The 15,668-nt window shown below is 41.5% G+C and overlaps 1 protein-coding gene across 7 annotated transcripts in view; it reads left to right on the forward strand.

The window, feature by feature from the left end:
* Positions 1–15,668, forward strand: part of SMARCA2 (SWI/SNF related BAF chromatin remodeling complex subunit ATPase 2) — a 158,373-nt gene that overhangs the window by 34,270 nt on the left and 108,435 nt on the right. For all 7 annotated transcript variants that reach the window (XM_053924100.2, XM_071221521.1, XM_071221523.1 and 4 more), the window contains exons 6-9: positions 2,756–2,882; positions 5,148–5,321; positions 6,360–6,533; positions 8,814–8,984. In XM_053924100.2, coding sequence (XP_053780075.1) covers positions 2,756–2,882; positions 5,148–5,321; positions 6,360–6,533; positions 8,814–8,984 — 646 coding nt within the window. The remainder of the gene's footprint in view (positions 1–2,755; positions 2,883–5,147; positions 5,322–6,359; positions 6,534–8,813; positions 8,985–15,668) is intronic.

Here is a 15,668-nt window from a genome sequence, read left to right on the forward strand (position 1 = left end):
TGTACTTCTTGCCTCCCTTTCATAAAAGAGAGATTCTTTTGTGCTGAGGAATCTGAGATTCACTGACGAATTACTAACCCCTTGGAGAAGCAGTCATTTCAGGAAGAAGTGCACCCTCCCCCGCCCCCCGCCCCCCAGCTCCTCACCCGCTCCAGTGCCCCAGTCACCCGAGGCTGCGCCCACCCCCAGTCCTCACCTCCCTTCTTCCCCTCTACACTCCCCAGCTCCCACCCACCCAGGGCAGTGTGATTTAATCTCTGCATTGTCAGTCCCGCTCTCCTAAGATTATTTATTTAGTCCTTTAGAAGATTAAGGAAAAAGCAGCTCTTCCTTTAACGTAGCACCTGACCTACTTTGTCGAAGAAAGTAAACCAGAATACCAAGGGATAGTTTGGGCTCTGGGATTTTCAAATAGAGAAGGGCTGCGGCCACTCTGGGACCAAGGAAGCAGAATGACCCTACTGGTGGCCCTCATCTCGCCCCACTGTGACACTAATGTTCCCTGTGTGATGATGGCCTTCCTCCACGACAGTCAGAGTGTTGCAGTGTGGTTTCTTTCCTTTAAATTATATCCTTGGACGACATCCTTAGTAGGTGTTTCTCTTCATGTCTTCATTGGTAAGATGTATAATCTGTCGCCGTGTTTGGAGATGTGGAGCTACGTGGCTACTTAAGAAATTGAACTGGATAAATGAAGTAGATGTTTCAGACATTGAACATTTTTAAAAAGACATGGTGATAATCAGAGTATCAGCACTGTAAGGCATGTAGAAGAAGTTGGGAGAGTTTAAACAATTCGACCAAAAAGAGAAATATGATAAAAGTTTATTATTGTTTGAACTAACAAGTTTTAGTCTGTGACAGGGTTAGACCATTTAATAGTGCCATTGTGTTGCTATGCATCGCTGAGGAAGTGACGTGGTAACTGTGAGAATACTGTAGTAACACATTGTGATGATAACTCATTCAGTAAATCAGGATTAATGACTATACCACATAAAATAGGAATCTGTCATAATATCCTTTAAGTGAGTTTAATGAGAAACAATGCATTTCCTTTACTATCATTTCCAAAATTTTGAAGAAGAGGACATTCTATCTCTCTACCAAAGCAAACAACTGTAAGTTTTTAAAAAACCAATCATTTTGATATTTGGGCTATATGAAATCTTAAGACAGGGGTGTCAAACTCATTTTCACCAGGGGCCACATCAGCCTCACAGTTGCCTTCAAAGGACAGAATGTAATTTTAGGACTGTATAAATGTAGCTACTCCTTAACTAGGGGCAAGGAGCTTGGCGCTGCCTGTGAGTAGAAACAAGGTGCCGGGCCGGATAAAACAAGGTGAAGGGCCGGATCCGGCCTGCGGCCTCGTGTTTGCCCCCTGTGTCTTAAGGTATTTTTTAGCATCTAAGTCACAGGTTTTACTGTTTTACATTAATGTATATACTGCATCACGGTAAAGGTTGACAAAGCCGTAATACTAATTTTTAACACACTCTTTATCAACACTTATAGTTGAGATTGAGTAATGTTTCAGTTAGAAAGTATATTTGAACTGCCCTGCAGTGGTTTTGGTTTCAGGCAAAGGAGGTTCAGTCTAGAGCCCCTGCTTTACCAGCCCTGGGAAGTGGACCTGTTTGTTAATATCGCCAAACTTCTTTTTTCTCGTCGTTAACACAGCACCATTATACCTTGTAGGGGTGTGTGTGAGAGAGAACTAAATAAAATGGTGCATTAAATATACTTAACTCGGTGCAGTTAAAGTTAACTTAGTTTAACATATTGCCTTTTTTATTGCCAGTCTGTCTTTGTTGAAATCTCTTCTCTTCTAAGACAGTTTTGCCCCAAATTTGGGAGGAGATAGTTCTAAAAATAGATTTAAATGGCCTGTAATTATTTGGAAGAAAATGATCCAGGTGAACTCCAGAACCAGGAGTTTATATGGATAACGGTAATGGTGTCCCAAATGAGTAAAGAAAGTGGGTGTCTTTTATATTTTATTAGGAGGAACTACCCGCAGTTATATATTTGATGGTGTCTAAAATGAGAATCCCCAGCAATCCTTTTCTAGAAACTCTCAGTTTTTAAATACTGATTACTTTGCTATTTGCTGCTGCCCCCAACCTGATTTTGAAAAATGCCTAATTTGCCTTTTCTTTTTTTTTCTCCAGCAAGCAGTGCTCAGAGGAAGTGGCTGTGGTTGGCAGGGCACTGTCTCTGAATGTTTTGGGTTGGCTGATTTCTGTGGCCTCAGCACCTAAAACTGCTCTTGTTCACTCAGCCTTAAGGCCGTCGTCATCAGCATCTCGGCAAGGAGGGCAAATGGCCCCGTTGCCTTAGGACGTAACCAGAAGTTAGAAAGAAGACTGTTGTTTCAGCCCTGCGCTAGGGCTGGCTGGGCATTTGGGAGCAAGTCAGATTGTCCGGCCTCCCATTTTCTCTCTGTTCACAGCGAGCAATGGCGCTTGACTTTCCTCTTGCATGTATCACGAGCCTTCTCTCCGGGGTGTTAGAGAAAGGTTATGTACAAGACCAGAGTGTTAAGCAACATGCAGCACCTGTCTGCATTAACGCAAGGGTAGCTTTTCTTTGTTTAACACCAGAAAAATCTAGCTGGGTGTCAGAAATCAGCCCTGAGTGTCTGGAATAGGTTTTGCCATGAACTTGAACCTAATGTTATTGTTTATCATTTAAGACTAAACTATAATGTGTATTTCCACCTCTCCTGCCCCTATTTTATCATCTCCTTTAGACTTCAGGCTCGCATAGCTCATAGGATACAAGAACTGGAAAATCTGCCTGGCTCCTTGCCACCAGATTTACGAACCAAAGCAACCGTGGAACTGAAAGCACTTCGGTTACTTAATTTCCAACGTCAGGTAATACCTTTTCCCCAGCAAACCTGAGATGTAGGAAGTAAATGTAATTGTTTGAGATCAGTGTGTTTCCCCAAGTCTGTTCAATATCGTTATAAAGATATAAACTTAGTAAGATGTGGTATCTTTTAGAACGGCAGCATAGAGCTAAAAATAATGAAGATGAACTGCTTATTATTCTATTTCTCTCATTTATATATCAGAGACGTTTTTTTTCTTCTGCACGATGGTTTACAGAATTAGAGCGATGGCATTTGCTACCAAGGGTGAAACCTGCAAAACAAATGAGGTTGCTCACATTCGCCTTTATGACTCCAAAGAAAAACAGTCAGGGGGTAGATCAGAGCTTCCTTGTAAACACAAGTATAGCCTTAGCCATGACCATGAAAATGTTTTCACAAAGATGATAGCTCCTCTGCTAAATTCATAGTTCATCATTTATAGAAACACAAGTCTGTGTTCTGTAACTATCGATCGTCCGTCACAGCGCAGGTTTGGCACGTTTGATCACATCAGACCTGCTTATTACGTAAATCGTGGAGTTATTATCTACTGTACCAGCTAGAAGTCACCTGTTAATAAAAGCGAGCAGAATGATCTGTCTTAGAATTGCTAAACCAGTAGGAAACTAGTGGAATGAAGTAGAGCGAACAGTCACGTTGGTGAGTTTTGCCTTACGGACCCAAAAGGTGCAGGCCTCCTGGTCTGCATGCTGCTTCCTCCAGCCAAACAGGAATGGGAGCCCTTTGTCGCCAGACAGATGGGTTTGTTTGCTTAAGGTCTTGGGCATGCCAAATGAATTGTTAATGAAAGAAAGTAGTTTGGAAGTATCAAGTTGCATGACTTGGTCTGTTGGAGGATGTGATTAAAATCACAAGGCCACCTCACTGGCTATTGTCACATGAACTGGGGAGTACATTTGCCTTATTGGTTATAATATCATAAGAGAGCATCAGTGTGGCTGGGTGCTTACTTGGCCATGGATTTTTGAGAGTAGGTTAGAGCTTAAATTGAAAGAGAGAAAGAGGAAGGAAGGAAGGAAGGAAGGAAGGAAGGAAGGGAGGAAGGGGGAGGGGGGAGGGAGGGGAAGGAAGGAAGGGAGAAAGTCTCTGGGTTTCATTTCCTTATAGGTGACTTCATAAAATGTATTGATAAAGGGTTTGATAAAATCTTGTTTAAAGAATATTACCCAAGTATGCTTTTAGGAATAATATTATGTTCAAATTAACTTCACTGTGCTAAACTGTTATTAGTCTCTGATTTTTGCTTCATATTACTGAAAAAAATCTCATCTATGAAGTTTCCCAATTAAATTAACTGTAATTGATGCTGATTTCGGATTCAATTCAATTATTATTTTAATGAATACTTTCAATTCCCACCCCCTACCATCATATAACGTACAATATGGATAAGTTTTTATTTTTATGATCATCTAAAAGAAGTTCACAGTATAGTACAAACTTTGAATATCCTACAAGAATATCATTGTTAGAAGTGGAAGGAAACCAAAACTAGTATTTTCTCTTTTTTATCTGAGACTGTGAATTAACATTGTTTGAGTAGCTGCTTTCATTGTACATGAACAGGAAGTAATCCTTTTATTCTTTTTGCAGAACATCATTAAAGTTAATCTTTAAACACAAGGACCATGTTAGTATAGCATTTAAAACAAAGCAAAATGCAGCCCTGGCTGGTGTAGCTCAGTGGATTGAGCACCAGCTTGTGAACCAAAGGGTCACCGGTCTGATTCCCAGTCAGGGCATGTGCCTGGGTTGCCAGCCAGGTCCTCAGGAGGCGTGCGAGAGACAACCACACATTGGTGTTTCTCCCTCTCTTTCTCCCTCCCTTCCTCTCTCTCTAAAAAAAAAATAAATCTTTAAAAAGCTACAATAAACATTACATAAAAATAATAAAATAGAAAATAAATTTAAAAAGCAAAATGTTTTTAAATCTTATTAACAAATTAGTGTCATTAAAATAATTAAATAGAATGAATGAATTTATTTAAAAGCCAGAACAATATCTACTTAATTTTTTTTTACTGTTATAGTGTTATAATTGGTTTTTTTTTCCCTAAATTATTTTGAAAGAAAAGTTATACTACCTTTGAAAAATACCACATAAATTTGGTGTGATTTAGTCCCTTCAAATACTAAAAGGCAAACTGTGATTGAGACACCTGTAGACTCCCCAAGAAGAGAAGGCTAAGGATCAGGAGTCTGGCCCCTGTTCGGAGAGCCTTTCTAACTGCTTTCCTTTTGACAGCTGAGACAGGAGGTGGTGGCTTGCATGCGCCGGGACACAACCCTGGAGACAGCTCTCAACTCCAAAGCCTATAAGCGAAGCAAGCGCCAAACTCTGCGAGAGGCCCGCATGACAGAGAAACTGGAAAAGCAGCAGAAGATTGAGCAGGAGAGGAAGCGCCGGCAGAAACACCAGGTACTTGGTCCGGGGCTGTGCATTTCTCATTTTACAGACACGCCCAACTAGGTAACTGGATGGAGTCAGCACGTCAGGAGAACGTGCCGTAGTGGACAGCAGGGGCATCACAGAGCAGAAAAGTTCCTTGGAGCGTACGTAGCCTGACCACACCATTTTGTAGTTGAGGAAACTTAGGCTAAAGCAAGGTAAGTGGGCTTTCTTAGTTCCAATCAGGTATCATTTTCATAATCCCATGGAAAGCTGCTGACTGAGTGGGAGATTCCTAGAGCAAAATCCTGGGGAACTTGGAAAAGGAAAGAAGAAAGCAAAAAGTTATTTTTATAACACATACAAATGCGGTATCCAGGGATCTTCAAAGGACTCAGCTGGGGGTTTTACCGGAGCAAATATTTAAAAATATTTCTTTCGGGGGGTTTGGAAATACTTGGATGTAGGATTTGATATTGGGTCATAATCATATAACTTCTGTTTCTTTTTGTGCTAAGTTTAGTGCTTAGCCTAGTTTTGTTTTAAAAATGTTGGATTTAGTGTAAATAAGGGTACGCTTCCCCCTCCTTTATTTAAAATAGGATACAAATTACATATGGAGATTTTAGCTCCCTATGAAATCTTGAATCACAATTCTAAGATACTTAGAGCAGAAGAAATATTACTTTTATAATATAATTTTCACTGGAAATACTTATCTCCCTGAGGTTTATTTGAGAACAATTGGCTTTTAATTTTATCATTGCCATTTTGCAGGTTTTCCTCCATTCCTGATCTTTCTGTTTTCATATGGTCCCATTCTCAAAGCTCAGAGAATTCTCTCCCACAGGCTGGCACCAAAATAAACCTTGAGGGGTCATCTTCCCCACCAGCCCCGTAGCCCACACCAGGGCATCTATCCCAGAATAGTCCCCAGCTTCTAGTCTTTCATTGTTGTTGACTGCACACTGAGAGTTTTTCTCAGACAACACTAAAACCTCAAGGGCATGGGGGAATGAATTTTAAGTATACTTTTCTCCCCTTACCCCCACCCTTGGAATCCTTTAGGAATACCTGAACAGTATTTTACAACACGCAAAAGATTTCAAGGAGTACCACCGCTCTGTGGCTGGGAAGATCCAGAAGCTTTCCAAAGCGGTGGCAACTTGGCACGCCAACACTGAGAGGGAGCAGAAGAAGGAGACAGAGCGGATCGAAAAGGAGAGAATGCGCAGATTAATGGTAAGGGGCTCGCCTCCGGGAACCCAGGAAAATGCTCCTCTGACTCCCTGTATTGAGAACGTGAAATACGCCGCGGTAGAAGGAGAAAGTAAAAGCTGCCCTCAGATATATGAATGCCTTCCTTTGACTTCACGGGGATGGGGTTCAAACATCCTCTCTTTCCTAGACAACATGTGCTACAAATCTTGGGCTACACCTGGTGAGTGTAGTATTCCCATTTCCTAGCAGGGCATTGCTGTTCAGATTATAGTTTCTCACATAAAGGCAGGTACTGCATCTCGCAGGAGTTTTCATACCCAGATCTGGAAGGCTGGAATTGGCAGTTTTAAAAATATCGCTTCTTTGTGACTAATGGTATATGTTGTTTTAAATGAATATCTCATTACATTGTGTCATGGAATCCAAAGAGGTCTAATTTGTTGAAGCTCTTGTCTTTTCTTTGTGCCAGAACTTTTTCTCTAACAGTGTAAAAAGTGATTTTGAAGTTGATTTTGAAATGTTGCGTTTTCGTTAATAGCCGGAGTATTGCCAAAGGCAAGTCAGGGATCGTTGTTTTGCACTATTTTTTAATGGACATGTAACACAGAAGGGATTGGTGTGTATCATTGACCTGTGTTTTGTTGGTCTTGTTTTGGGGTCTTTTTTGGAATTGGACCTCAGAGAACACGATAGATTTTACAGAAGTGCGTGCTATCTATCTGTAACGACAGGAGACATGCAGATCCTATCTGGGACGCGATTCCCGAGGAGTGCGTGAAGAGAAAGTTTCCGCAGCCCATAATTATGTCTTGGGAAAATTCCAACTGACGGGTCTTCCTTGCTGGTTTGCATTTTTTTTCCACTGGTTTTTTGTGTCTCAGAGAGTAAACGCCACATTTTAAAGGGCTCTGTGTCCAGGCACAACTAAATCTTGCCATCTTTTCCTGCCTTCCTCTCTCTTTTTTTTTTTTGTGGGAGGAAGAAGACTGCCCAAGAAATTTCTAACTAGCTAGGGAGACTGTTTTTATAGCAATTTGAGCAGTAAGTAGTCAAATTTGTCTGATTTAACTGAAGTGAGACTGTATGAGAACTTCAGTAACAGATTGGTCTGACACTAATGATTAGGCATTTGCAAATCATTAATTTTTGCAATTAAATGATGGGATATGCAGATAACAGAGAAACTGAAGTTCTTTATCACTCTTTCTTCAAGGGAGATCAACCATAACAAAAAGCAATTAGAGCTGTAATAGCATTTGAGGTCCATGCTCACGCACGGGGTAAACAGCTGCTAGACTGAGGGACGAGACCGCTGTCGCTGGGGCGCACGCAGGAGTCACGCCTCTGGCCTGGAGATGCAGATGCCTCTTAAAGATTTTGCAGTGTGTTCCTTTTATTCTGTACCACAGGAGGAAAGTATTTTTTGATATGTCCTTTTGTTAGGGTATATGAAAAAGATTTCTCTTGAAATGGCTCAGAGTACGTCAGAGTTTTTATTCCATGTAACCTCACAGTGTTGCTTAATGGGAAAGTAGGAATTATTTTATATATTTTATTGCTCAGTGATATCAGACTTAGGTAGTAAGTGACTTGTCCCCTGTCACCTAGTCCCATAACACAGTGACAACCTGTGACAGAAATCCTCCAAATTTGACTTTCCCTGTCAACCACAATGTTTGTAATGCTTTTAAGTATGAGAAGTGTTTTGTTGAATGCTCATTTTATTTCTTGCCATTAGAAGTACTTATTGAAATATTTTTAAAGGAAAGAATATTATGTCTGGAATTTGCTTCAAGACAGTGCATTTGGGGATTGAGGGGAGGAGTTTGAGGAAGAAGTAATAATGAAATAAGAATCATCTCAAGTTTATTTTTGTTGCTTGGTGTTGGTTATATGAGAGATTATTCTATTCTCGCTATTTTTTATTATACTTGAAAATTTCCAGGATTCAAAGTTAAGAATAAACTTCAGATGGTGAATTGTCAAATTTTAACATTGTTTGTGCTGTTCAAGAAACACAAAAGAACAGAGTTGACTCAAGGTGCTCGGTCGCACCACGTAGGGAGTGTGGCTGTGTACCCTGCCTTTGCCGCGAACGCTGGTGTCCTACGACTAGGCATCCCCCTCCCTCATTCCCCCCAGTCCCAGACTGTGTGCACAAATTCTTGTCACCTGGAGCATTCGGTTCGCCGCACTCGCTACCCGTCAGACAGAGTCCAGACCGTCAGAGGGAGGGATGAGCAGGACCGGGGGCCTGCAAACTTCCGTGAAGCTCCCATCACGCTCTTCTTTCCTTAACAGGCTGAGGATGAAGAGGGCTACAGAAAACTCATTGATCAAAAGAAAGACAGGCGTTTAGCGTACCTTCTACAGCAGACTGACGAGTATGTGGCCAACCTGACCAACCTGGTGTGGGAGCACAAGCAAGCCCAGGCAGCCAAAGAGAAGAAGAAGAGAAGGAGGAGGAAGAAGGTGAGTGCCCCGCTGGTGGCAGCTCAGTCAGGGACCAGTTTAAGGCATGTGTTGCTCTTTAAGAAATACTTCCTACCACACTGAAGCAAGGCTTAGATTACTGGATTGGAAAAATCGCTCATATCTGTGGGCATGACATGAAGACTGGGCATACTAGCCAGCAGATTGGAGATGAGGATGTAATGGATAGGATGTATTAAACTCAAATAATGCAGTTTATATTCCCGTTGTTCCTTACAATCTTTAAAAATTAAATACACACGGCCAAGAAAGAAGGGGAAAACACGGGCACAATGAACTGTTTTCTTAAGTGTGAGGCAGTATGGCAGGGGACTGCTGGGTCCTGAAACTGGAGTGAAATGTAAGAAGGAAATACAGGGTACCGATGGGAAGAAGCCACGGAGAAATGGGAGAGATAGCTTTGGGACACTTTGGGAACAAATTTCAGCCCGTTTATTTGGACAGACAGCGATGCCAAAGTTGTGCATTTAGTTCAGCGGCCCTGCGTCACACCAAGGTGAGTGTACAGGCCGGGGTCTTGGGTGGTCACAGAAGACAGTGAGCAGTGAAAGGTGAGATTTAGAATTTCTGCTCTACAGACACTGTGTCCCAATTCAAGGGCAACATGCTAGTGTAGGCCTGTGGATGTAGCCCTTTTTTGAAGCTTAAGTAGTCCGGGTAGTTGAGTTCTTGGTTGATACTTTGTTTTCATGGTAAATTCTAATTGGCCCAGGTACAAACAGGAAGAATTGTGGAGACTGAGGGTGGGTGGTGTTTAATCATTTATTCTCTGAACTGAATAATTGAACAAAAATGTTTTTCTAAAAATAATTAATTTCATGGCTCCTGAGTTCTCATACCTGTTTCGTAATTAAAGAGGAGGAATAAATGATTGAGACGGGGCCCTCTGGCTCCTGATCTCTTTAGTATAAGACAGCTTCCCTTCTTGTGAAGACGAACAAGGAATGACTCAGGATTTAGACATTTCAGTGGTGAGGAATACCTCATTTTCTTATCAAGGTAGCGTCATAGGCTTTGCAGAATTCCATCCCCCAATTTCTGACTTAAAAAGACATTTTCAGAGTTTGTGAAGAGCACATAGGCAAGCAGATACAATGCTGTAACGTTCCGTAAGCGGGTCCCATGAAATGGCAGTTTTAGTTTTTCCGAATCTAGACATGTATTTCCCAGAGGTTGTCACAAAAAGGTCACTTGTTAGTGTTTTTAGTATTAAAGTTCGTATTCTACATTTCTTTGTGATTAAAAGCTAATGGCCCAGATTGGAACTTCTGGCTTATAACTAATAGATTCCTGCCATGCTGTTAAATCATTATATCGTCACAGAAAGATACATAATTGAGTGATAATGATTATGCCTTTTTTTTTTTAATCCGTACAGAGCAGGGACCTGTCACAATATTTTTCACGGTGCTGCCAACTCTGAGGATCTATAGTTTGGCTCTCTACCTCCAAACTCTTGCCTTCAGGTTTGCTGTGGCACTTACTCTCTTTCCTGCATTTGCTCAGCAGACATTAACTGAACACTTACTATGATGGAGGCTCAGAGTGCTGGGTGCTGGGGGAGAGAGAATGGAAACAATGTTGAGGCGGAGCACTCTTGCCTCTCTCTCAGTTTAACCGGAGACAGAGAAAGAGAAACAGACAGACATTAATCAAATATGCATATAAATAAATGTTTATGAACTGTGACGAGTGAGTGAATGTTGTGAAGAAATACTGTGAGTCAAATTGGGGATGGGGCCTGATTTCCTGGCAAATGAATAATAATAGCAAAGCACCTCCAGTCTGCCTTGTGGATCTCCCCGCTCATGTCCCATTATGGTCTCACGTGGCTAAAGATGCAGAGTTATTACTTCACGATCAGCCCTGTACCAACCTCTTCTCTGGCATAGTCTCAGAATACCTGACATTTGGGCCTCCCCTGCTCTTAGCAGGACTAAGGAGGACAGGCTGAGTTTCCGTCCTGGGCCTCTTGCTGAGAGAAATGAGAAAGAAGGTAAAAAAGAAACTGGGCCCCTTCCTAGTCCTTCCTGAAAACTGTCTCTTTCATGGGACTTTGAGGCCGAGTTCAAAGCGAGTTACCCAATTTCAGATGCACCTTGAATCGTGCAAATAAAATGGGTGCTTTCAAAAGTTGATTATTTGACACTGGATTCTCAGTGGTTCTTCTTTCCTCCATTAGAGTGAATGATTGACGGTTGCTTGTTGCCATTTCTCGGTCGGGGAGGGAAGCTGCCTACAGAAGCTTCGAAATTCTGTGCCGTCCCTTTCAGCATTTTCCCAGAGAACTGAACACGATCCTGTACCTCACTGCATTTGCTTTAATTAAGAAAGGCGTCAGTAAATCTTTGTTTTGAGAAAACCTTTTCTACCTAGTGAACTAATAGCATGGAGCTGGTAGCAGCGTTTGTAAGACAACTAAGATACATATTGCTCAAAGAACTATGCTGCTAGAGAGGAGTATGATTGACTCTGTAATGTAATTGAAAAAGAGTTATTTTTTACTTTGTGTTAAACTCCTGTATAATTTTTTTTTAATTGTCCCAGTGTAACAGAAAAGGTCTTTATTTTTCCCATTGGGGGGTTTATTGTGTTTACTTGTCCTTAGTGAATAATAGAGAGGGGTTCCTTTGACCTGCTGTGACCTTGTTTAATTTTCTCTTCTCACCATTAGAGCCATTTCTATGAAGTATATATTTATAAATCATTCTGAAACTTCTCCTTCTCAGCCTGGTCTTCCATTAATGCCCTTGAAATGGAAGAAAAAGAGATAAACTGTATGTATCTACTTAGGAGCTAGAGGAGGAATAATTTTAAAGAACTGAAATATCTAATTATGTGAAACCAGCCTCTGCAGTGGGGCAGGATGGATGCAGTATTATGTGCACTTGGCATGACCTTGAGGTCTCCGTCCTGGGCCAGGATTATTCTCTATCATCTACTGGGTGACTGACAGGGTACTAAGAGGGCGGGGCTGGATGAGGCCACCAGCGGGTATACAAATAGGATTAAACATGCTAAATTAGAAAATTGGACTACTGTCCAAATCCTGTCAGCACAGAATCCTTTAAATTCCTAACTATGTAAGAAAACATAGCAGATGAATTTGCTTGCATTCCCTTATAGGATATTTCATTAAAAGATCTATTATCTAGTACTTAAGTCTCTTGCCCTGTCAGAAGGTGATTTGTTAGGATTGAATGGGAAAGTTTATCTATCTAAAACATTAGAATGTTCCACGGCACATAGTAAGTACTCAGGAAATCTTGGTTATTTGTCAAGCCATTCTCTGGTATAAATGTAGGACCATGATTATTAATATGTGGTTGTAGGGTTTTCGGAAATAAAAATTCTTCTTTTTCCCCTCATTGTATATTCTCTGTGATGCTGAGGAAATAAGTAGCTGCCGTTTTTCACTAGTGGAGGATCAATTGAATATTGTCTTGTAGGATAATGACAGGTTCTTGGACTATGGAGGCACGTGGTAGGAAGTGTGGATTTATTAATTTTGGTGGATTCTGCTCATCCCTCCCTCCTCCGCTCCTACAAAGAGAATGTGTATTATGTGGCCTCTACTTTGGAGTGGTTTCTGGTGATAATAAGGTGTTTCTTACAGGGGTTTAGGGTATATTTTTCCTTAGGCTATGGTGGTTAGGAGCCCCTGACCCAAACCTACTGCTTAGAAGTCTAGCCATTTTACGTGTTTGGCTTCCTGAGCTGCTGACTTCAGGCTGAAAATAAATATTTAATTCTGCCTTTCAAATCTTTCAATGGCGTATATACCAGCAGAACTATGCCCTTGTTATTTACTTGTGACATTTCTTGGAAACTCACGACACTAATAGGAATCCATGGGGAAAGCAGCCCTGTGCCAGATCTTTTTCACTGTGGTGTTTCCTTTTCTTTCTGAAACTTCTTTATTCTCTTTCTCTTTCATCAACCGTGATCATAAGTAAATCTCAGGACTGAGACGTTTTGGAGGGGGAACCTTTCCAACATGATGTATTGATCAATACATCAATTGTGAGAGAAAATGTGTTTTTATCTTTTTTAGATATCAAAAGTCAGGAAAGCCTCTTGATATAAATAATGTTTGGTAAAAAGAGCATCAAATGCAAAGTAGTAATGTCGTTTAGGCATTTGTTTTAAATTCAGGTTTCCAACTCTTCTCAATTCTTTTATGTCTTACATTTTCCCCGAAGATAGAGTTTACTGCGGCATTTCTCTACGAGGACACTTCTGTGGGTAAAAGAGAGGTTCTTAGGTAATTCTGGACATTTGAGCGTAGCGACTATTGTAAAGACAGGCGAACACAACGCCGCGATGAGGAGATTTACTCGATTAGCTCGGTGTCAGAGTGGAGGCGGCCGGAGTTTGGAGCAGAGTCCTGCCTAACTGGATCGACCAGTTATTTGAGTCACAATGTTAGAACGGTTTTCTCTGCAAGGTACAACCGAAGTAATGTGCGATTCCCTGTTAATTTGATATTCTTGGGTATTTTTTATTGCCTGATCACCTATCTTAATGCTCAGAGGTCCACTCAAGTAAAAATAACCCAGTGGTTTCTGCAAGCTGAGATTTCCATTGAAACGGAATGAGTCTTTAAGAGGCCAGCACATTTGAATGTTGTTTCAGCTCTCATAACACCTGCGGGGGGATAAAGTGCCTTCACTTTATAAAATAGATTGTGAAATATTTGGTATAAAACTGTTTCTTGACAAAATGAGGCTGTTTATGGCCTATGTTGTGGTAAACTAGAATAAATAAAGTGCCCTATTGAAATCTGTTTTCTTGAGTTCAGCTTAAATGGGATTCTCATGTATAGGGATTTCTTTCCCTTCTTGACCCCACCACTGATTATTTTATATCGCTCTGCAAGGCAGGTGCGTAGCCAAGCACAGAGCTTTGTTCCCGAACATTTCTAAATGGAGCGTATGAGTTGACGTTGGCCTTTGGAATTAGGAACCCAAGTTGTCTTTAGTTATGAGGAATTTGGTTCATATCCCCTCCCATGACGAGGTTAATTACACCCCCCCTGCCCCCCTGAGCATAATCAGGTCCAGATTTTTTACAGGTAGGAAGAAGGCAATCCAAAGTTCCTTCAGTCCTGATTGGTGGATGAACTTCAGTGTTTTGTTTTTAATCAGTGGAAGTCCGCTCAGGTCAGTAACATCGATGGGATGTGTTTGCAGTCACATGACACAGATAAGGAACTGTGTGTGAAAATTCCTGGGGCAGTGGGAGACTTGGCAGGCCCTCCACCTGGTGCTCGGAGACTGTCCAAAGTCAGTCCAAGGGTAGCATCAATCCCAGTCTGTTTGGAGTTATTCCTGAGTCCAAAAAAGGGAAGGGTTTTGTTTTTTGGGGATGGGGCGAGAGAATAAAATACCAGTTCAATGCGAGAACATGGATTTATGAAAGAACACCAACCAGAAATGTACAAACTGAAGGAATCCAAAGCATGATGGGAGAACTTGGCAGCTCTTGCGGTAGAGTAAACCGCCACCTGGCTCCCCCCGCATGTCACAACGTAGCTGAATTGAGTGTAAGTGCAGGGCATGCAAGAGGAGTCTCATAGGGGGCCAGTTCAATGAGGAATCGTGTGTGTGTTCTTAACTGTTGGACTTGAAAATATACTGGCTCCGAACTACAATAGTAATAATAATAATATTTCACTGAGTATATTCATTGTTCTTGCATTCACTTATTCGGTCAGTCAGTCATTTTTTTCATTCATTCACCAAACATTTATTTAGTGCCTTTTGAAAGCCAGGTACTGTGGTAGGTATAATAGGTGTGGAAAGAAAACAGACAGAAATCCCTGAGCCTCTAATATTACGAAGCAGTTTAGTTTTCAGCGGTGCTGTAGCGGACTTATACAGACACTCAAGGGTAGCCCTTGGACCGTTGCTGACTCTTTTCCACGTGGAGATTGAAGCTCTCAGTGTCTATTATATGTGACGTCGGATCGTATATGTGGAAATTGTGATCCAGTCCTGCCACAGCCCTGCGTGGGGGTAGGAACTGTTACCGCCCCTAATTTACAAAAAGGGGAACCGAGGCACGGAAGAGCTGCTCAAGACCACACAAGTGAAGGTCTCCTGCCCTTGGGGACCTGGCTGGGGCTCAAATGAGCGTCATCTATTGAATAATTCCAGAACCAAGTTTCTTAAATCTAATATTACTTTGCTTCTCACATTTGATACCTAGCAGAAAAGTCAGTTTAGGGGACTTTAAGTAATGGAGGGGCCTGATGATGAGGCAGTTTCTAGATAACACACTTGCCAGTCTATAGCATATTCATAGGAAAGTATCCTTCAGAATAGCTTTGATTTCATTATTTATGGTCCTTCAAGCTTTTTAAGGTGCTATTCATTGAAATGGTGATCCAGTTCCACCAACTGGTTACTGGAAATTGTCTGATTTGATTTTCTTTGTTGGCCAAATTAGTGGCTTATTTCTGATGTGTATGGAAAGAATGGTAGGATTAATTGACTTTCTCCCATTAATTAAAAACAGTTGCTTGAGTACAGTGCCTGGGAATTCCCGGAATGGAAACTTCAGGGGCTGGTCGCAGGGGCAGCTTCTTCTCCGAGGCTCCCTGCCATTGTTCTCTCTGCATTTCTAACCCAGACAAAGGGCCTGGTGTTTTTGCTGCTGGTC

The sequence above is a fragment of the Desmodus rotundus genome, chromosome 1, assembly GCF_022682495.2.
Source record: "Desmodus rotundus isolate HL8 chromosome 1, HLdesRot8A.1, whole genome shotgun sequence".
NCBI lineage: Eukaryota > Metazoa > Chordata > Mammalia > Chiroptera > Phyllostomidae > Desmodus > Desmodus rotundus.